The sequence below is a fragment of the Corapipo altera genome, unplaced genomic scaffold (genome assembly GCF_003945725.1).
Source record: "Corapipo altera isolate COAL_440 unplaced genomic scaffold, ASM394572v1 112, whole genome shotgun sequence".
Classification (NCBI taxonomy): domain Eukaryota; kingdom Metazoa; phylum Chordata; class Aves; order Passeriformes; family Pipridae; genus Corapipo; species Corapipo altera.
Window position 1 is genome coordinate 7,562,674 of NW_020884899.1, and position 23,979 is coordinate 7,586,652.

The window sequence follows — 23,979 nt, forward strand, 5'->3', positions numbered from 1 at the left end:
GCTAATTTACCTTCAGTTGTCTGGTTGCTTAGATTGTGTAGACTTTTTTTGGTCTTAGTCCCTTTTCGTCCTTTTCCCTTCTCCCTTCCCGTCTCCCCTTTTGGGGAGCTATTTAGGATTTCTATTGTGGTGTATAGCATTCTCATTGTATATATCTGTCTCATATAAAATATATATATATATATTTTGCTATAGCTTTGGCTGCTTAGGTCGGGGTTTTTTTTCCCTTTGCTCTCTGGGAAAGCAGGTCCTTGTTGGCGGGTTTCGGGGACTTGGTGGGAAGGCAGCTCAAAACTTGTACAATGTGCCAGGTCTCTACACCGAGAGCCTGGGGAGGCAAAAGCCAGAGGCATTTAGAGCCCACCTGGAAATCCCCCTGGGATGGAGCCAGGAGGGCAACTTGTGGCTACACTCACCAAACAGACTTTGAACAATGAGAAAAAAGGTGAGGGTTTTTTTAAGGGATGAGACTTTTTTTTTATGTTTTCTTTGTTCACTTTGCAAAATACATGTGAAAAGCTTTTTGCACATCACGTAAAATTAATTAATTAAAAGTTTGTTACCTCACGCAGAAGCAAAGCTCCTGCAGATATGTAAGTTCCCAGAAAAACAAGTGGCTTCCAGCACTGGAGGTATCAGCTCCAAAAACATCTTGTACAGGAAAAAAATGACTAAGCAAATAAAACGAGTCTTAGCCACAACACAAAATAGGCTGCTGACTAAATGGATGCCACCAGAAATCACACACAATAAGGCAACACAAGACAGTAGGGGCAGCTGCCTAAACTAAACTCTGAAGTCCTTTAGATAAAATGTCTGAAATACCAATTCACCTTGGTATGAGATAACAGATTCCCTGAAGAACAGTTTTATATCAAAATCTGGACCTGGCTCAATCTGTAAGGACTTCCTTGTATAGCAGAAGTGAATACATCCTTTTCCCCAGAGGGAAAATTCTCATTTTGCCAAAACAGGTAAGATGAGAGGCAAACATTTGCACAGTATTTCAGCTGTGCTAATAATTTAATGCTTTAATGAATATTAGGAAACAGAATTACAACTGACCGAATGTGCACATTTCAAATGTGACATTTATTTCCTTTAAATTTGTTCTGTGCATAGACAACTGCTTCGATTTTTCCCTGAAACTAAATCTTGTGAAAACTGACATTATCCAAAAATTATGTTGTGGTATGCAACAAATATGAATTTTCATCAGTTTCTTTTATGCTAATGATAAATCAATGTAAAAAGTTTGGTTTGGCTGTATATATTCTTGAGATAACAAGGAAGATTCCAGGCAGAACACTAGCTATGGGAAACACAAATTCCTGACATTCTTGCAAGTTGATAATTTTCTCTTTTCTTTACTCCTCTGCCTGTTATTAATAAGATAAAGTGTTCAGCCACCATTCTTCATTTTTATTTTACAGTGATGATTTTTTCACCAGTAACAGATTCATTAAGGGTAAGTGAAGTGCAAGCCACCAACTGGTTAGGCAGTTCTCCTTCTGAAAAGCACCTGGACAGTATAAGGGATCACAAATTTTTTTAGAAGTCAACAGTGCCATGCTATTGTGAAAAAGATTGTGAAAAGCAGAAGTAAATAGATGGCAAGGTATGTCATGTAATAAACTCCACATGGTACTGGCACCATCTTGTCTGAGTATCATGCTCACCTTGGACCACTGCCAATCAAGAAAGGCCCAAAACAGCTGGAGATAGGCCAGAGGAAATAAGGAATGATAGAAAATTTGGAAAATGTGAGCACTAAGGAACCAATGGAAAAAATAGCAGTAATTTAACCTGAGGAAGGAAAGGCCAAGGAAAGATATGATAGCAGGTTTCCACTGAGTTAAAGAAGAAAGGAATAATCTGCTTTCTGTGCCTATAGGACTGGACAAGAATTAATGCCTTTTTGGTAAGAACATTTCTACATAGAAAGCAAATGTTTCTTACACTGAGCAAATTGCAGCATTAGAATGGATTGCTGCTTTCTCAGTGAAACTCAGATACATAAACATCTGCCAGGAATGGCAAAAATAGGTTATTTTGCTTCTCAACAACAGAGTGGACTAAAAAGAAATCCCAGTCCCCATTTCATGTCTATTCTTCATGATTTTTTGAAAGCAAGACACTTCAAAACACCAAGCTGGATATTGGTTTTCAGACTGCATAAAACACAGCTCTCAGTCTCAAACAAATTCATACTTTTCAACACTTTTTAATACAATAATGATAGCCATTACAAAAATGAAACCATTAAATAGCATTTCTTCTGTATGTGTTAACATTCTTCCTGATTTCTACAAGCTTAGTAATGTTTCTCTATTCTGAAGGGTATTTACTTCCATTTCTACAATATAAAATCACAGTCATTGAAAAATAGGTCTAGAAGGGAATGTTCAGTTCTATCAACCGGATCTGTCAAGAAAATAGGAATGCAGCCAAAGAAAGGAAAGCCACTTATGGAATCACATTTAACACAACTTCTATTTTAGAATCACAGAATGGTTTGGGTTGGAAGGGACCTTAAAGATCATCTCATTCCAATCCCCTTACAATGGGCAGGGACACCTTCTGCTATCCCAGGTTGCTCAAAGCCCCATCCAGCCTGGCCTTGAACACTTCCAGGGACAGGGCATCCACAGCTTCTCTGGGCATCCCGTGCCAATGTCTGCCCCCTCACTGGAAACAATTTCTTCCTTACAGGCCATCTCAGTCTTCCCTCTCTCAGTTCAAAAACATTGCTCCTCATCCTGTCCCCACAGGCCTTGGGAAAGCATCTTTATCTTTCTTACAGGCCCCCTTCCCATACTGAGAGGCCACAACAAGGTCTCCCCAGAGCCCTCTCCTCTCCAGGCTGAACAGCCCCAGCTCTCCCTGCCTGTCTCCACAGCAGAGGTGCTCCAGCCCCTGGAGCATCCTTGTGGCCTCCTCTGGACTCCTGAGGTCCATGTATTTCTTGCAGTGGGGACCCCAGAGCTGGGTGCAATGCTCCAGGTGGGACCAGTTTTATAACCTGTCCTTTGAAAAAGGCAATTTCAATGGGATATTACCATTTTAAGGTGGTACTCAAAGAGCATCAATGCAGTCCTTACAAATGCTGTATACCGTTGTTTGGATAACAGGAGGGGATAGATTTTTACATTAATAACAATTTCATAAATTATCCAATAATCAGTTAATTTGCTTTGACCAGTAAAAGTACTCTGAGCAATTACTTGGCTGACATATAACAAAAGATAAAGTGAATTTACATATGAAGTGTACACAATATTACTCTCATTCTTGCTAACACATCATCATCACAAGAAAGTAAATGAAGGTATTCATTTCATTCATATTTGTATTTTTGAAGTGTGTGAATATGCAAAGCAACATCAGAGCCTCATCATGCTACAATGTAAATAAACAGAGTATTTCAAAAGCACCTGCCTCTATCACATGCTATTATTGTCAGAGTATACAAAATATGAACGTTACCTTTGAACTGATTAAATGTTTTCATGGAAAAATGTAATTAATTCCATTGTTCAAAAACTGGAATTAAACCATCATGCAAGGATTCACATTACTTCACAAATAATTTGATGGTTGCTACTGATCCTTTTCATTGCAGAGCAGCTTAGCACAGTAAAATTTCTCAGCTTGGCCAACTGATTCATTCCATAAGCCATTTCCTGATACAAAATGCAAAATACCATATAGCTATTATGAAATAGCACCCAAAGTATTTTTAAAAATACATATTATTGTCTGAACCTCCAGAGACACACCTTAAAAAGAAGATACTCATTATTATTCACTGCATCATTTGCACTTTTTTTACATAATATAATCACAGGATTTAAATAACTCAATTTAATATTTATCCAGGAACTGGCAGCCAGTGTTCTACCCTGAGGGACGTAACTCTTCATAAAAAGCTCATTTTACGAGACACTGTAGCAGTTTTGGCATTACCAACACCTCTCACATAAACCATGCTGAAAACTAGAGTTTATCCTGCCAAATGCCTTCTGTACATATGGTGTTTAACAGTGTTCTGTAGGTCTGAAAGCCACTAATAATAGATTTAAGCTAAAAATCTGGAAGCACACATGTATGTAACATAAAAATGTATACAATGCTACATATTCATATATATATTTACCTACATACCCCACATGCATATAAACATACACGATTACAACCATTCTTTAAATTATTTCGCTAACTATAACTCTTGTAAAAAATAATTTCTCCTTCAGTTTCCTGTAGCTTCCTAAATTTTAATTCTCCTTCTATTGACATCAGAGGCAGAACTTCCATTACCCTCAGCAGTACAGAATCAGGCCACAAGGAACACAAAGAAATACATTTAAAGACAGTACATACACATTTGTAAAATCTTCTCACTATGCAAGGATGGTCTTGGTGCTTTATGACGTTGACTGCCCCACTAAACTTCTAAATTAAATTTTAAAATAGCATATTTTAAATACATCTTAGATTAGTGGTCTATAAATACTGGATATAACAACAGAATTTATCTAGATGTGGTTAAAGATGGACCTGCTGAAACGTTCATTGTAGGTTAACAGCAACCTTCACTACCCTTTTGACATTTGAATAGTCTGATTTTATGTCATTGACTGAAGTGAATCAGATAACTTTGTTAAGTAGTATTTAATGTAACTCTTCCTCAGAATTAAGACACTTTATAATAAAGATGAGTGATAGAGTTAAAAGTGTTGATACATTGACAACTAGGTAACATAAAATAATGCTGAGAATACTTACCACTTTCAAAACAGGCATCAAATATAAGATGTCCTTTTTTAGGCTGTCCAGAATAAGCAGCTGGGAGAACAATGTACTTGCTCACGTTCCCTGCTATGATATCGTCACTTCCCGTGGCGCTGCCTGTCACAGTAAAAGTGGAAAAAAAAAAGGCATGAGCATAAACCAAAAAATACACATGTAAAAACCAGCAGAAGGCTATTACCCCATCCATTTCTACAGAGCATAAAATTTGCACCGTTTAACACACGCACCAGTAAATGAACTCTTTTCTTTTCAAAGCCTATTTAAGAATTTGGATATAATAATGGCATCATACGTTAAAGTGCCCCTAAGTAACTACCCACACAGCCTGGCTTCTTGCCCAGGTAGGACCTGTGGCTCAACACTCTCTATGCAATACTCTGATATTCAGCTGGAGCCACTGCTTTTGGTGGGAGCTCTCTAGTACCTAAATCCTGCACGGATTCCCTGGAATTGAACTCCTCACCAGCTTCTTGCTTTATTACAATCCTCGGAAGCATCTTCCCAGCTACCAGCATTAATGGGATCTTTTTCCTCCATCCTGCTGCCTATTTTCAAACATCTTAAATGAACTTAGAACCTTTAAGACTGTTCAATCCAACTCATACTTGAAATTTTATAATTATTAGAAGGAAGAGACATTCACCCACGGAGGCACGTGAATATCTGAGCCTTGCTTGCTTAGGACACAAAACTCACAGAAAGAACTTAAATGAAGAAATTTTTTTAAATGTGAAGTTTATTTTATGATAAAATGTATAAGGACAAAAATGTTCTATACAATGGCATGATTTTTGTCAAAATGTATCAGTAGCATATACATTGAAAGCTTTGTCCTTTACAGGAAAATTATACTAACAAATTGCAGTCTGCAAAAAAATTCATTTCCAAAAAGGGATGGATGAACACTAATTGTTTTTTCATTTGAGAAAGGTACAAGAAAGTAAGTTAATAACTGTATATTATATTATGCATTTATAGTGAAAGAAATACATGCTAATATAATTACCTGTGCATTCCTCTGATATTGGCTCAGCATTTTCTTCACCATTTACTGTTTGGACAAATATTTTACAACAGAAAAACTATTTTCAGTGTTACAGAAAAGCAGAAGAAATGCATATGTCTTCAAGTGCAGAAGGCATGTGATGGGATAATGGGATGATAATATCTTATTTCACTCTGATAAATAGGGCTACTAAGGCTTCTAGAAATAGACTTTTGGTCTGTAGTGATTTTTTTGACATTTAAATGGGTTATGGGGGATGATAAATGTGACATAAAGCTCAATTTGTTTTATTTTTATATTGAAAACTATTTCACACAAATGTTACAAGCAATTCATATCGGCCCTGAATGATGAAAACAGCTTATTAATTAAAACTGACCTTTCCATATATAAAAGTATTCCACCTCTTGAGGTAAAACACCTTAGCTGAAGTAACAAATTATATCAATGTATTAGTGACACCACAGTTAAAGGGTCTGTCAGGCTTTCTATTATATATATTCACAGGTATATAAATCCCAGATTAAAAAATATGTATATGCAGGTCAACATTCAGCATATAAATCCCCAGGGAAGAAATTTGAAACTCATTCTCTTTGAGAATTAGTACAACAGAACAAAGAGAATTAATTTAGACCAGTTCTTACTTTATCATAATACAAAAATGTAGACATTAAATAATGCATGCTATTATTTTTTAAGCAAAATTATTATTTGCAACCTCTAGGTTATTTGTTTTAGACTGAATAATTACCCACAGACAGCAATCTGCGGCATGTAAATTGGTTTCTTTAAATGTATAATTGCTACTTATGGTATTTTTAGCTGGATGTTTTTTAGCAGAATCCTGATACAAATTGCTTAAAGCCTGATAACACCAGAGGCAAACTTAGACCTGGGTGGGGCATCTGTGTATCTGCATGGCCATGATCCTGTCACTTGATAAAATTCATCCCTCTGCATCATGAGACCTGTAGTTCAGAGGAGCAGCCAGAGGAAACCCATTTCCTCAGTTTCACTCGAGTGCCACTTTGATTAAGAGCCCCCCTACACCCATGGCAGTTAAGATCAGTCAGGTTGTTTGCAATCCAACACATAGAATCAACAAAGAAAAATTAATGGAAAACCTGCTGATTTCCACCACGAGTGCCTGAGCTGCCAGGGACCAAAGTGAAAGAATGGGAGGCAGAGATCTGAGTAGAGCAGTTAGAAGACTGAACTCCTCCTGGTAAATATTCCCTTTTACATCTCAGCTAAAAGTAATAGGCTGCTTATAAATTGAGAAAGACAGCTGGGAAACACCACTTAAAGATGAAGAAACTAGAAGAGATTACATTCATAACACTGCCACCACAAGACAGTGTAGGAAAAGCAGGCAGAAGGCGGAAGAGAGAGCTACATCTCCCTGGCAAATTAGAAAATCTGCCAATGGAGCCTTCACATGATGCAGAAGGAAGCTGTCAAGTAACTGTGTCCCAGCAAAAAGTTTCCATCTGCTCCTCCTGACCTAATGTAGCCCTCAGGAATGAGAATAAAATCATCAAATAGCCTGTAATTCATAGTCCTTTAACAATATTAATATCTCCTTGCGTGTTCTTTATCACACAGCGCTTCAAATATTCAGAACGTACTGTTGTTATATTTCCAGTTATATTATCTTTAATCTGTAAACGTGCAAAGCTGCAGCCTTTGAACCTCACATTATTATAGAGCACAACAGCACTCTGTCCCTTCTGGCATGTTCTCCTTGGGTGATAAAGGAATGGCCAGACCACTGCCTGAAAAAGAGCCTGCACTGCTGCATGGCTCGATTATAAAACAAGGCTTCGCGCTGCTACGACCCGCCCCAGAAAAAGGGGAGATGGGGTAACCCAGGTTCTTATCAATAATTCCCGCGGGGTGGATTAGAGTGAAACGACACTGAATAATCGGTGCCTGAAAACATATATCGGTAAGGTTTATTGTAACAATTTTGTATCAACAGGTATGCTAGCAGTTTGGGTGTTGTCATATAACAATGTGACAGAGAGATAACCTTTGGCGGGGGAGAAAACGCATAGGGGAGAGAAAGACAGGATAAGAGTAAGGAGAAATAAAAGATGAGAGTGGAAAAAAGGTATATAGTCACCGCCCACGGGGTCCAGCGATGACATTTGGTAGTTGCCGCTTCCATGTCTCAGTTGAAGTGGCGGCCTTGATCTGTGGGGGTGAAGGAGGGAAACCCCCACACGCCAAGTTATGAGTTATTATATCCATGGTCAGTGTTCAGGGGCCACGCCTCGAGCCTCCAAACTCTCCCTGGGCCTGCGCAGAGTTTCTGTGTCTGGCCTGGTTCCCGCCTTTCAAAGTTGGCAGAGGGGGGGATGGGCTTTGATGGGCCATCAGAGCTATGAACTCGGCTTTTCCTGCTTTTTCAGGGCTTGACACCTTCAGCGCTGGAGGGAGGGATGGGCCCAACTGCCCATCAGAGGTCAAAAGCCTGCAAAAGTCTCCTAGAATGCATAAATCATTAACCGTTTCAGTCTCTGACAGATGTGGCGAGTGTTGCTGAGGATACATCCCCATCCTCGGGTGGAGAGAATGCCAGCCTGGCCTTCAGCCCTCTGGCCAACACAGAGGTACTGCCCTCACAAGTGGGGAGCCCTAAGCAGATTTTTCCTGACTGAAGGCAAAGACAGAACCTGGTGGGGAAGGGAAATAGCTCCTCAATCCGAGACAAATTGAAAGAAGAGAATTAACTGAAGTACATCCTGCACATTCCACTTAAGGAGAGCAGATTCTCCTTTGAAAGAAAAGGTTAGATAAGACAAGCAAAGGCAAAACTTAGCAAAGAAATTGTCTCAGATCATAGGTCTTATTTTGTCAATTATTTTTCTTACAGGTTGTAAGAAACATAGCTATTTTAGTATAATTCTTCATAGCTTAAACTCCAGGAGGCTCCAGCAAATCCCCAGGATTTACTTTTACTGCAGTATTAAACTTTGCTGGTAATTTTCTATCAGGTATAAAATCTGTAGGTGCCTGAAATCTCTGTATAAGGTTTTAAAATATAACCTGGACAGAGTCTTCTGGTATCTGCATTCATCACTATTGTCATTGTGGATGTATTTCGCATCAAACTAGTGAAAATTAATAGAATCACTTACAGGATTCATAGGAGGAAGAGTTTGGAAGCTTACAGAGCTTCTTGCCATTCTTAAATTCAAAGGCTAAAGCCAGCATTTTTTTTTTTTTTCATTTAAGCAAAGGTGAAATCAGTACTCGCTGCAATAAACATCATGCAAATTTAGGTTCCTTTTCTTTAAGAACTGTAGTTTCCAGGGGAAGGTGTATATTTAGTAAGTAATAGTCACTCTTTGAATTGGGTAAACAACGAGCTCAGCTTCCAGATGTGCCAAAGCTCAGAATCCACAGAGTTAGCAGCCAGCAGCTACCCTCATGCTACATTAGGTAGGAGAGCACAGCTACATTAAAACAGACATAGAAAAATAGAGTGAATTTGCCTGGAAAACCTGCATCATTCTTCTAATTATACTTACTGCCTAATGAAGAGAGATAATTAGAAAGGTGAGGTAACATGAAAAGATGTGGTAACTGCAAGTGAGCTTTGTAGAAGTCTTTCTTTAAATATTACAAATGTCATCAAAACACCTCACATTCTGTCATGAGATCCTTATTTTAGAATGAAATTAGGATACATTTTTCTATTGAAAACATCTACACTGTAAAGATCTAATACCCAGATTCCCATCATCCAGGGACCAAGAAAAGTTGCCAGGTATCCTAAGGAAGAGCTCCATCAGCCTTGAGCAGTATTTTTAATGTAAACCCATATAAAGAAGTGAATCTGAACTTTCAATACAGTTTGCAACAAACAAAAATTCGTTCAGATGACCAACAGCAACTCCTGTTAGCTCCTAAAAATAACAAGTCCCTAGATGAACACTGCTCAACTCACACTTTGGCTAAGTAGCACTTAGGAGGTTATGTCAGAAATACTGTCTGCTCCACAAACCTGAAAACTGGAAACAGTGTAATTTTATCAAAATTCTTTTAAATTATAGCACTTTTATAAATATACAGTCTTAATAGCTTGTTATGGTCTCCTAATCTTTGAATTATTTTTTTTTTATAAAAAGTTTTATATCATTGTCCCTAGGCTTCAGCAACACTGATATTCAGGAAGAGTCATTATTTCTGCCATGAGATCTGAATGCTCTATGGCCATTCTAAAAATCCTATGGGCAGCAGCAGCCAGGAACCTGGAATTCCAGCTCCACTGATTTAAAAAATGCCAAGAAAAAGAAGAAAACACAACTGTCATTTTGATCTTCACAGCCATGTATCCTGAAGCAAGGCTTGGGCACGACCCTGCAAATCTAAACATACTGCAGAGTGCTGTCAATCTGAGATATACTCAATTCACAGGCTCTGTCATCTGAAAAGAAAGGGAGAAAATTATGTTAAGACTACAAATGCCAGGCTTTGAGACAATACCTGGTGTGGTACCAACCACACCTGCTGCCTCACATTTGGGTACTGTGCCCGTTCTGTCACCATCAGCTACTTCAAAGGTCCAGCAGAACAAGGAAAATGTTGATTATCACGAGACATTCTCCTACAGCTCCAAAAATAGTAACTTTGTGTTGTTGTTTAGAAACCAAACTTGAGATAAAGCATCTTTAAAGTAATTCTCTCTTAATTACTTTTCTGCTATGGTTTGACCAGCAGACTGCTTGTCAGGTCTGTCTCCAAACTGTGAAATGATATTCATACTCAAGAAAACAAGCAAAATAAAGATGATCTCTAGTTTAGCAGAGATTATCAGGTAAATTCTAAGCTTTGCAAAGGTTCTGAAAATACTCAGGAGAATTAAAGTGCAAGTTTACTGCAATGGACTTGAAAAAGCTTGTGGTTGTTTGCATAATAGGAAGGAAACATAATTTATTGTTCAGGTTTTTACTTTTATTGCACAAGTTTCTCTTTCTACAGAGACTAACAGACAATATATTCTCTCAGCCTTCCTAACAATACTTTGTAGCTAATGCACCGTTAACTTTTATTTCAGGTTAGAAGGCATAAGTAGATCTAAATATCTCATATTTCTTTAGATATATGTACCCAAACTGCTTTACTCTAGCAGAAGGTGGGGCAGAGATGTCTCTGTCAAAGCTGAGAGTGGAAAAAGTCTTGTTCTTATATTCAAACATCAAAGGAAAATGATCACTAAAGATGTCACATGGGGCCCTTGCAGAAGGCTCAGTGGTACCACAAAGAGCACTTTGCCCAAATGCTCAAAGGTAAATAGGGACAAAAAGGTTCATAAGGTGATTAGCCCAAAACTAAACCACTGACTGACTTGACCTACTGGTTGGTCAAGTGTGAAAAGACAGTGAGAAATCTCCAGTGCCTGATCCATTCAAAAGGATGAGATCCAGAGATACAGCTCTCAGTTCAAGGTCAATCACACTCCTGTCCAAAATCTAGTGAAGAACACTGAAGACACCTGGCAGACAGGTACTGCTCTGCACAATGTGGCTCCTCACTCCCAGTGGCTGTTTTTTTCTTATGAGTTTACAGGAGAAGAAAAAAAAGTCAACTTTTGTGGACTTGCATTTGTTTCATCTTTATTTGTTTCCAATCTTTAAGCTAAAAGCATAACTTCAAGACTCCAAGCTTTACTTCAAGATTATTTACTTATTATTTCAATGTGGGCTGTCTCCAAGGATATACCTTCTTGTCAGAGGCAAATGGCAATGGAATTTTTTGTATCACTTTAGTGAAACCCAAAATGTCCAAGAAGGTATGAACAGTTTTTCTAATTAAAATAACAAAGTATTTAATGCTTTGAACTCAGTAAGCAAGAAAAGAAAATCCATTAGTCTTTTACTGTACTTATAATCTCTAACCTATCCACTAAAATACTTACCAGAAATGGGAAAAAAAACGTGAAAAAAACAGTAGTATCAAATGCTTTAACTGCTAAGATATTTATTTTAAAACATTTTAAGAATCAGTGAATTTCATCTGATATGCTGATTTATTCTTTAACAAGTATTTGGCATCTTGATAATATCAAAGATATCACATGATGCAACAGTTGCTATAGCAGCAATACTTTAAATACAAAACAGATCAAACAAAAGCATAAAACATGTAAACTGTAAACAAAAATATGGTACATAACATGCATCCCCAGCTAGAAGAGAAAAAAGCTACTGAGCTCAATTAGTCCTCAGAATTGCATCTGCAGAAAAGTAAGTTTTTTAGCAAGTCCACCCTTCCTGGGAAATAAGAAAGGGCTCAGAGAATTAGGTCTGAATGTGAATGAGAAGAGATGCTGAAACACCTGTTGAAGGGTGAATTTTTTAGGGGTGTTTTCTGGTGGTGTTCCTACCATGCAAGGGGAAATTCTCTGTCTACAGATTCTGAGGCAGGAAAAGAACTGGAGAGTTAAAGCAGATGTGTTGTGTGGTACTACAGAAGTTCAGCTGGGGAAATTCTCCTCCATAGCAACAGTACACAACTGATTTCCCAAAGACAAGGAGTGCACGTGACCTGCAAAAAATACCAAGTCAAAGCAGGCAGGGAAGTGCAGGCTTTGGAATTGCAGTGGAGGAAATACCTGGTAAGGGCAAAAGCTCATATTACCCACAAAACTGGAAAAAAGGTGTTCTCATGTATTTTGATTTTTTGATATCTAAAGTGTTCCTACTGTAAATTTCTTGTGGATGCACCTGTCCGAATTAAAAACCAATATCTGATTATCACTAAGTCAAGTGTTGAGGAGACCTCAATTCCTGACTCAGCTTTATGGGGGTAATGAATTTATATCCATGGAAAAGTAGGCCTTCCATGAGGGATCCAGGGAGCACAAAATCCTGTGGGGAAACACATCAGCAGCTCTGCATAGCACCATCTTCTCCTCAAGACCTTGTGTTTCACAAAGGACTGGAGGAGGAGAAGTTCCACACTGCTGCAGCTGCTTGGGCTCTTGTTGGGAATGTGGGAACTGAAAACTGGGCACCCTCAGTTTATGGACTATTTCCACCCTGTGCATTACATACCATAATTCAGGCATCTTTGGGTTAAACTTGTGGTTTTCCTTGGCTCTTCCTCCCTATTTAGCTGTTGCTTAGAGGAAGGGATGTCTTCTGCCAGTCAATTTAAGTCATGAGTAGTTTGAGACACAATTAGTTTCTTCACTTCTGAGTTAGACTCTTCTTGACTACTACATATTTAAAATAATTTGGGGATTCTAGTACTACTTCTGGAATAATTTGTTCCCCAAGGTTGCTGAAATCAATTACACTATTAATTACTGCCATAATTATAATTACTCATTGAAAAAAATCCTTTTATAGCATCTTTCCCCCTACTTTTCAAAACAGTCCATTCCAGAAAGCAGTATTTTAAACCACTCAGAATTTCTTTTACCCAAGCACTGCCCACTCACACTGCTGAATTTACCCTTTATTTAAGAAAGTTTTAACATAATCTAGTATTTCATATCAAATAATTAGATCATTGCAGTGTTTTATTTTATTCACAAAGTTTAGGTCCTGTAGAGAAAAAATTTAAATATTGTTTCAGAATTTCTGTTTTCTAACATAAAAAATGCCAGCAAAGCCAAACTTGATCTATTAACTCTCTTGCATCAGCAATGTAACAACAGGAATTGAAGTACAGAGAACACTACTAACTAATACAGCATATTCAGCAGTTTTTTAACTAAGCAAATACTAAGTTGATACAATATTTATGGGAATATGAAATGCATACAAAGTATTTCAAATATTCAGAACACAAGCCAAAACTGCATCTTCAAGAAGGCTTACAGAGAGAAAGCTCTGAGACCAAATTACTGATCATTTGTACTGCTCAGAAATGAAAAAAACCAGTAGACAAACTGGTGTTGTGCCCAGTTACAAAACATCTGTTATTCTGGAGTGCCACAGACTTTGGGTGTAGGTAAGTAGTACAGAGGCAAGTTTATCTCACAATCCTATTTCACATGGACAGCTCCCACAAAATAATGCTGCTGCCTTTGGATTTGTATAGGTTATTTGAGGAATTTTTCACTAATCAAATCCATGATACCACCTCATCTGCATTCGAAATGCAGGAAAACGTGACAGTCACTTGACAGGTTACCCAGCACTGAAGTTTACTGAAATCACACAGTAACTTTGCTGCTTATTGCAGATGAAAACACATCAGCAGACCTGCAATGAATCCAAAGGGGCTCTCTCTGGAATGGATTCCTGCTGCTCTGCTCTGGTGATTCACGGGAACTGATGTTCCACTTGCTTTTGTGGAGACTGAAATTCAACACATCTTTCAGGGTGCTTATGAAACAAAATGTAAAAGGAAAATCTTGCCAGTCTTCACTCCTGAGTGTGAGATCCACTGCTAAGTAAATAGCTCTAGGAATTAGTAAGTAAATGAAATAGAGAGGTTATTAATCTAATAATAATAATTTAAGACAACTTCTTTCTCCTCCCGCCCCCTTTTCTTTGCTTGATTTTTGCCACAATGAAATGATGAAATCAGACAGTTCACCACACTGAGAGAACAGGGACACATACATATATTAGAAAACATGTATCAGAATGTGTAAGTTTTTATCTGTACCCTTAATATATACTTATCCTAAAATAGAACCAATCACAAAAATCCTTTGCTGTACACATATATACATCAAATTCAATGCCAAACATTTGCAGGAGGAGAGCCCTGTATTTAATACTAAAGTTCACATCCTGCATTTTAGAGCCTGTGACAAAATGAAATTGAAGTCATTACTACTATTATTTTGGTAGAGCAGTTTTCCAAACCATGTCATCATACAAATAGTAAAATTACTTCAAAAAACATATGTAAAAATGTAAGGTTAACAAATACAGCACTTCTTAAGTCACAGCCTTGGCCTCCGTGGCAAAGTTAAGCAAAAGAATTGTGGGGACAATGTCACAAGGAAGCTGGGATATGGGACACATTGATGTGTGCCTATAACCAACTCTCAATTAATTGTAAATTGGTTTACCTCTCTTACAGATTAATTGCAGACACAGCTTGAGCCTAGAAGAACTTATTATCTCAGGTACAATGCAATCTAAACATGGCAATTGTGCATCAAGGCTCTGCATGCCAAGTACTTTGGGGGATTACTTGAGAAATCTAAGCTGGTTTCTGTAGAATCACATTGTTCTGGAAAAGGGCAGCACAATCAATCCTCCAGAAACAAGAGTGATGGAGCACCATGTGCACACCCAGCTGGGTCTGCTGGAGCTGGATCCAGCAGCACCGCTGGGAACAGAAGCAGCACAGCTGGATCTGTGACATCAGGAAATACTTGTATCAAACTCCTCTCCACAGCCTCCAGCAGCTCGTACATCTGGGGGTTGCTGCTTTCTGTTACCAGGGTACCCCAGGTCTTTATTAAAAAAAAAAAAACTAGACAAAAAAGGCAACAATTACTATAGTCATTTCCCTCTGTGACTTCTGTCCCTAAACAGGTGTTGCTGGAGGAAAGAGGGACAGGAGGAAGGAAAATTTCCCTGTGTAGACAAGTTGCGCATTTCTTCTGTGGATGCTGACAGCTCCTGTGTGAGGTGTCCCAGATGGATGCTGCAGATCCAAGTGTCCCAGTCCTGCTTGTGGCCCCATGTGGAGATCAAGCTGATTCCATTGTAACACAGGAAGCTGAGCATTAAATCTATAAAGCTCAAGTTCCAAACCCAAAAATGCTATATAGGCCATATAAATGCATTCTGAGGTTAATCTGGTTTTTTGCATGAGACTCTGCCTACTAAAAACAGTGACAGCCACACTAAAGAAACCTCCAGAAACTTGTTTTACAAATTTCAGTATAAAACCTATTAAAATTCTCAATATGTCTCACTTTACTTTTTACAAATTCAAAAACCTCCTCTCACAAGTGCTAATAATTAATAGGGTGCTTTGAACTTCACTGAAAGAAAAAACGTTGGGAGGCTTGAGGTAAGTAACTTTTCAAAGCTTTGATTATTCGTCAAAGAAAAAACTGTTTGAAATATGGCTGGGAAATGGTAAACCATTCAGAAATGGCAGCTGGAACACCCAACACACTCCTGTTTCTTTCTTTTTCAGAAATTATATCTTCTGGCTGTATTAAGCCTTCATTAGTATTTCTCAGGTCTCCTTATATGGTAAATTATATAATAGAAATATGATCAAAGCTCTAAGTACCAAAAATATATCAGCAGCTCTTCTTCGACGGATTTTTCTAGTGGGGATTGTTTCTACCAGATAACTGAAAAAAGTTGGAAATTAGTTGAATATCAGCCTACTGGCAAGAGAGTCTAATGATTATTATAATATTTTTCTGCAGCAAGGAGAGTTAATTTCTATGTAGAACTTGAACAAATATTTCAACTTAAGCACTGAAAACTGAAGTAGTTCATGGTCTTACAAACTGCCTCAAATTTACTAACAAACCTTTCTCTAATGTCCCCTGGACTTCCAGCTGCTCAGACTGAAAGGTACCGATGCTGTTGGGTAATGGCAAATGTCTTTGTTGAACAAAAGACATTTTAGATTTGTTTACAAATCCATCCTGCAGCACTTTATAAACAACTGCAAACAGCTCTTTCTGGTGTTGGAACATCTGCGAGGCTGGGCCCAGTCCCCACACAGTTTTCCACTGATGTTGGAAACCTCCTCATGTTGATAGGAGGAGACAGTGGGCAGATCCCTCTCAGCATGAGGACTGCAAGGTCTTCTCCCAAACACTGGAATTCAACTATGCCTATTACAGAATAAGCTCTATTGTTTATACACACTTGAAAATTCAGAAATCAGGACAACTCAATTGAAGAAATTAGGTTGCCCTGGAGGATCAGAAGTAACACTGATCTACAGTGTTATTTTAAAGACCAAGATTAAATAATACTGTTCAAGTAATTAGCTGGTTTCTCCTATTTTAAATTTCCTCATGAAAAATCCAATGAATCAGAAGTTCCAGTTATCAAAAAAGCCTATAAAGACAAATAAATTAGGTTCTTATTTAGTTCAGCTTTTTATTTAACAATGAAGGCTACCCTAAAAGAAAGCAGTATGTTCTTGATACTAGAATGTTTTCATATCATATGTGATTAAATATTTTTAAAAGAATAACAATTCTTTTTCAAAAGAATCAAAAACTGTCTTTAAAATGGTCCAGCTCAGCACTGTCATATTAAAATCCATTAGAAAACACTGCAGAACTTACACAGCTGCTCTATCAGCCTCTCCACTTGCAGATCTCTGAAATAATGATCTCAACACTAAGTGTTTTAGATACACTAATTACTACCCAAGCTTTGAGTGGGGCTTCAGCATTCAACATTGGTTTGCAGCTTTCCTCCCTGAGCCAGGTCACAGCCCAGCTGTGAACACTTTGAAAATTCTAACCATTCCTAATATGAAATGTGACTTCACTCTGCAAGGTACCCATCATGACATGTAAATAAACATAAAAAAACTACACATTCAGCTGGAAACCTGTTTATTCCAATAACAAGGACCTTTGGTCTAAAAACATATATTTATGTCCTGTCCAGTACTGTGAGTAAATGCCTTTTCTTGCTTTCACTATGATTTCAGCGATGATGACTCAATGAAATCTCAGAAATACTAATATCCACAAAATGACTACCAACTGTGGAATAACACATATTAGAACTGTCAATCCAGACTAATATGCAGTTGCCTCAGATAGAAAACTATTACAGAACTCAGAGATAACCTGCACCCTTTGATCATTCAGGCCTCTAGAAGCAAGTCCTCTGAAGGTAATTCAGATGCCTAGAACAGAAACCCAGGGAGAATGAGATAATCAGTGAAATTCTAATTCTTAAAATATTTTCATCTGGTTCATGGGTCAAAAAATTTTGCAAATACAGGTATTGTGTACTTACTTTGACCTAATCCTAAAGCTTCCTTAGTGAAGCGAATAATGTCCTGTTCGCTACAGAACTGGAAAAATAATACTGAACTGGTTTTGAAGAAACTTAACCAAACTGGATTTCTTGCTGTGTCCTGTATCTTCCAAAGGTTTAAGATGCCAGGTCAGCTAAGCAGAACAACTGGAAGTAAAACCAAGAAGCTCTTGGAAGTAACTAACTAGACTTAATGGCTCTCGTTATCTTGCATTTTTGAAGATTTAAGTTGCTTCTAAGTTGGATTCCCAGCGTGAGACATGAAGAGCCTGGAAACCCAAACAGGAAAGCATACAAATTCGGGGTTTACTGCAAAAAAGCTGATTTGAGCTGCTTCAAGAAAGCAGGTAGGACTATGGAGCCAATTACAATGGGAAAATGATTGATTAATCCAGAGAAAAGTGAGCTGATTTGCAGCACTCTAATCAAACATCAGAACACAGAAACTATTTTAATGGATTACACCACATGTCTGCCTAGTCCAGCAATGATGGCAACAGAATATGAACTCTGTAGTAGACAGGTGTGAGATAATCTACCTTCCCTATTCAGTCCCATTTTACTTGAAATACACAGCTTGGCTTTAACCATGATACAGAAAATAATGCTGAGTCTAACAGTGTTATAAAAGGTGATGGCTAAATTGATTTATATGGTTTGAACAAGGTTTAGTCCTTCTGTAGTGGATTCATTCTTCTTGCACTTGTGCAAAATGCAGGTTCCAGAGCTGGATTCATCTCCTAAAGACTGGTCTAGATCTGGCATATGATGAAGACACACTAAGCAGTCAGGAAGCATCAAGCACAAGAACGTTCCCCAGTTTTATGTGTTCAGTAACAGTGTCAGTGTCACCTGGCATTAAGGGGACAAAAAAGGTTCTTTGGGGGATTTCCCAAGGAAAGAATCTTCCTGTCACTTTAGTGTCAGCTGACAGTCAGAAAAAAAACAAACCACCCCACCTTTTTTTTCCCTCACAGCCTACTTTCCATGTCCTTCCTTAAAAATGGGCCAAGATCACAAGCTTGCTTCCCTTTCTCTGAAAGTTTTGGGTCTTTTTCATGTCTTTGTGGTTCTTCACATTTTTAATTCCTTGTCTGGTTTTTCCAAAACAGAAGGACCTTCAAATTAAACTTGCAAAATGGCCAGACAAACATTGCAAAACTTAAGTAGACCATGTATCAGGACATGCAACTAAACATGATTTCAGCACAACATTTACGAGAAAATCACTCATTAGTCAGCTGCAACAGTTACAAGTAGAAAAAGTTCTGGGCAATGTTAAAAATAAAATATTGTAAGGCTGCAGATTCAAATAATACATCAGAGAACACAATGTAAGAGTAAGTTAATCTGGAAACAGTATGAAAGTTACATTACATGTTAAAGTTATGACAAGGGCACAGGGAACAGTAACAGGCAGCAAAGGTGACACAGTCAAATGGCCACTTGGAAATTTGTTCCCCGATTCACAGCTCAGGCAGAGCTGATCAGCTGTGTTTAGTAGTGTTGCAAAACACAGAGGATGCAAATAATCAGCTGCCTCGTGGACAAGTTCAATGTACAATAAACTTCACAGTGTTGTTTCAGGGGTTCATAAACAGCATGGCTGAACACAGGGAATTCAGGAACCACATGGCCAAACCATTTAGATGTAGACTCTGTAGTATTGTTTCCCAGAACACAACAGCATTTCGCATACTTATCACTTTTTTCACCTTAAGTGGCCCAAAAATCCAAAATCAGTTCTATAGATAATGCATATTCATTTGGAGCCGCTTCTGAGGCTGAAAAGCAGCAGCACAGCCGCTAACACAGCAGGCTGGAAAAATGAACTTCTGGTCCAGGAACCCAGATAATTTATGTGTGGTGCTATGGGATATTAAATATTCAGCAAAACTGTTATCTTTGTTTCATCTTCCAAATGTTAATATCTCTAATTTTCATAATATATTTTGGGGGCTTTTATTTTCATGTGGGTTGGAAAAGACCTTAACTGTGTTTTGTTAGAACAGGAAAGACCCCCGTACCTAGAAGGTCCTTATCATTTATTAGGAAACACAAAACTTCAGTGTCACAGACAAACTTATCTTCACATACACAGTTAAAGCCATTGTTAATACATTCCGAGTGGGAAGAACAACACTTGCCACTTTCCTTAAAGAAATCCTCAATAACAAGAGTAAGGCATGGGAGCTGTCAGGGGTGCTGGTCGCTGCCCCTCCGCAGCCTCCGGCTACTTTACACCTCCCGGAGAGGTCAAGCAGCATCTGGAGGTCAACCCCCGAGCTATCAGCCTTGTGCTGCACTTTCAGTTCCGGACCTGTGTGTCTTGACGAATTTTTTTTTTTCATCCTAATTAAAGCAGGCGGTTGTTTCTTGTGTGAGGGGATCTCCTCTGCACCACCAGTTTGCTCTGCTCTTCGCCACCGCCACCTTCGCCCCTGCGCGGGAGGATGGAGCAGAGTGCGGGAGGATGGAGCAGGGTACAGGCTGCCCCACCATCACTCTCCGCCCAGCCAGGGCTCAGCCCCGCAGCGCCGGCCGGGTGAGCCGAGCTCTGGCCCTCGCACCTTCCAGCCCACAGCGGGTCAGTCCCCCTCAGGCAGGGCTGGAGCGCCGGGGGCTCTTCCCTCTCTCCCTGCTTGAAAGAGCTTTCCCCATGACCACCTCTTCCCCGGGAAGACGCTCCTCACCCCCCATGGGAAGGGGCCTTGCCCTTCGCCACAGCTCCCCGGGCAGGAGCCTCTGCGGCGGCCCCTTCGTCACCTCAGTGCCCTCGGCCAGAGGCTCTCCCCTCCCTCTCCCCTGAGAGAAGGGCTCCGTCTCCGCACTCAGTTGCGAGCCAGGCCCCCTCTACCGCCAGAAGCCCCTGGAGAAGGGAGGCTCCCCCTCTCCCCCCGCCCAGGCGACTGCGGCTGGCACTGACCCGTCTCTGCCGTCCTGCTCCTCTCCGCCATATTTGTTGTCATCCCGCCACCCCCCCCACGCCGCCCGGCCGTCGCCATGGCAACGCGCGTCACCGCCCCCGGGGGAGCCCCGCGCCCCCCCCGCCATGGCGGCGCGGGCTGACGGTCGCCCCCGCGGACAGAGCCCGCCCGGGGAGAGCCGCCCCCGGGACAGTCTTCCCCGGGACAGCCTTCCCACGGACAGCGTGCCGGGGCAGCACTGTCCACTCCTTCCCTCGCCCAGCTCGGCGGCCGCCGCGGTGCTGGAGGGCGGGGCGTGACGAGGGCACCGCCGACTGCCCGCCCCTCACGCAGCGCCGGCTCCCCGCCCGCACGGCCGTGCCCGCCCTTCCTCGCCTCCCGTGACCGCTGTTTACCGGCACTGCTCGTCTGGGGAGGGGAAGGCTCGTTATTCGCTCCCCGGTGGCTGCTGCCACCTCGGTAATTACCGTCAGAGCGCCCCGGGGGACGGGGCAGTGCCGGGTACCGGAGGCCCCTGCCGGGGTGGCCCCACCCGCGGGGAGTCGGGGTGGCCCTGAGGTGCTCACAGGGCACCCAGGAGGAGAGAGAGGCTCGTTACCAGAGAGTCACAGAATCACTTGATTCCAGCCACCGTGACTCAGTGCCACGTCCAGTCTTGCCTTAAACACCTCCTGCGATGGTCACTCTGCCACCTCCCTGGGCAGCCCATTCCAGAGTATAATCACTCTTTCTGTGAAGAAATTCTTCCTAGTGTCCAATGTCCTAATGTTACGGAGGTGCATGTCCCCTTCCACGTAGATCAGGGGCACAGAGGGCAGAGAGGTTTCTGTCACCCCAGGGGTGGGGAGCACATCCTCCTGCTCTGATTCCAGCCTCATGTACTGAAGCGCAGCACAGGCAGAGATGGCAAATTCATGTGTGTGTGACTGCCCCACCCTGCCCCAAAACTCAGCAGGTGAGTCTGGTCATGTGGCAGTTATGTCAACTTCTATTTTATTTTTTTTTTTTAATTTCTTAAGGCAGCCCAGTGGGGAGTTTCATTATGTGTGCAAGTGTTGCCCGTCTGTCTCCTTGCCCCAGACCCAGCAGGTGAGCCTGACCATATGGCAAATGCAGTGACGGGGACGGGAGGGCTTCTGTGTGCGCGTGTTCGCGGGCCCGCTGGGTGACACTCACCATGTGGCAAACACGGCCATGAAGGCTTTGGTGCAGAGGGGCTAATTATGTGTGTGAGTCCCAAGGGACCCGGCAGGCTGGGTGTGCTCATGCGTGTCTCGCTAATGCACGGCTCAGGCGGAAGCTCCATTGTACATCCCCAACGCTGACAACGCCGAGCTCTCGGAGGCGAGGCTGGCCGTGGGACAAGCACAGTGTTACAAGCACGAGCATCAAGCTTAGAATCGTGTGTATGTGCATACACGGGCAGACACAGTGGTGAATGCACCCCAAACTGGGGGGCTGCTAGAACCGTGAACCAGGGAGTGCACGTGCAGTGCTCAGCAATGGAAATGGGCAGGACTGTGTTCATGGTTATGTACAAAGGTGTTTGCCTCCTTAGATCCAGTAAATTAATGTAACCACTTCCTAGTGACCAATGACTAGTCAGTGAAAGATTCCAAGCTTAAAAATCAAGGCAGGTAAAATTTAAACATCACTTTACCTTTTTTGTCTTCCTATCTAGCATGTGCCTTTTCTGCTCCAGTTCAACTCCTCTTAACAAGACTCACATGGATAATACCTGCAGGTTCCACATGCTTAGATTTTTCTGTAGGGTCAGTTGCTTCCTTCCTCCCTGGAAAAGAGAAAGCCTGCTCCTTTTGCAGCCCTGTTCATTCTTCTTTCAGTTCATAGTTCTCTGGTTATTTTTGCAGCATCTATTTTTGTGGTTTCCCTTCCTTTACTGTTTCCTTTCTTTTTCAGTGACATTTAGGCCTCTTTCCTTTATCTACTGCTCTTCACTCTCAGTATCTTACTTTAGTATTATATATGCTAATTAATTTAATGTTACTTTAGCCACATTCCTGTGCCTTGATGAAATACCTGTCTAAAAGGGTGTACCAAGGGGGCTTTGTGACAGGGTTAGAAGATGCACCCTTGCACAGAAGAATAGAGGAGTGTAAGTCTGTTCTTTGCTTAGCAAAGCCATCTAGATCCAAGCTCTGAAAAAAATATTTTCTAGACTTTTCCCTCTGCAGTCTTTATAAACTATAGGTGGTCACTCGCATACTAAAAAGGTTGATTTGTCTCACTGCTGACAGTGAGCTACACTAAGTGCACACACCCCCACAGACACATTCTCTCCCATACACTCTTCCTCCAGGCCAGCAGATCACCCAGGCCCTGTGCTCTTCCTTGTCTGTTGCTGGACAAATGGTCCTGGTACATCCCTCTTCAGAACATGCCACATATACTCTAATCTTTCTCTTCTTTCTTTTAGGTTCCCTGATAGCCACGTCCCATCCCAGCCCTCCTTCAAACAATTTCTCATATTACTTACCTCTTCATTCCTTTATCTGATATTTCCTTTTTTTTTCTTTTTTCCTTTTTAGATCTTAAAGAGTTCTGTCCAAGTTTGCAGCTCTAGTCTGGTTTCTTATGTCCCCATGTCCCCTTATTCCCTTTGTTCTACTTGCTATTCCAGCTTTAGTGTCCCCTCATCCATATTTCATTCCTATCTATTAATACTCATATAGCATTTTTCATCTGTAAATTTCTAAGAATTCTCTCTGTGGAGAGACCTTCCATATCAGTGCTTCAGAGGACCTCTTTATTCACATTTCTCTGAGACTCGCTTCTATGGTGACCACAAATACTAATCCAAAGGCCTTTTGCATCTAATTGCCCATCAATTAACTCAACTCAAATACCTGCAAGAAGGTCTATTGAAATAAAGACATTTGGGGGAAAGAACTTTCTCCAGTCAAATTATCTCTTCTGAGTTAACACACTTGAAAAACCTAGAAATGCCACACTCATTTTTTTTAGTCTGAGTTTAATGCTATGTTATAGTCACCTCACCAAGCAGAAGTGCTGTTAAATATAGATGATATGCAGTCTTTCCAAAAACAGTAAGATAATTTGACAAGAGAGAACTGGAAAGTTCATATAGAAAGTTCTTTTGGAAATAGAAAGATAACCGAATGGTGTAACTTGAATCAGGGCTGAAGAACGAGGGAACTGGTTTTTAGGAGAAGGGGTTGCTTATTTTTATTTGCACATCTTTAGAGCACCTGAGAACATATTGGGGTGCTCGTTAGTACAAAGACATCTTTGG

General features: G+C 40.6%; 1 protein-coding gene across 1 annotated transcript in view; it reads right to left on the bottom strand.

The window, feature by feature from the left end:
- LOC113949901 (BEN domain-containing protein 5-like) overlaps positions 1-20,763 on the bottom strand; it is a 910,469-nt gene extending 889,706 nt beyond the window's left edge. Inside the window, exons 1-2 of the mRNA XM_027649026.1 lie at positions 20,705-20,763; positions 4,786-4,908 (exon numbers count right to left, since the gene is read on the bottom strand). Coding sequence (XP_027504827.1) covers positions 4,786-4,908; positions 20,705-20,747 — 166 coding nt within the window. The 5' untranslated portion in view covers positions 20,748-20,763. The remainder of the gene's footprint in view (positions 1-4,785; positions 4,909-20,704) is intronic.
- Between the last annotated feature and the right edge of the window lie 3,216 nt (positions 20,764-23,979).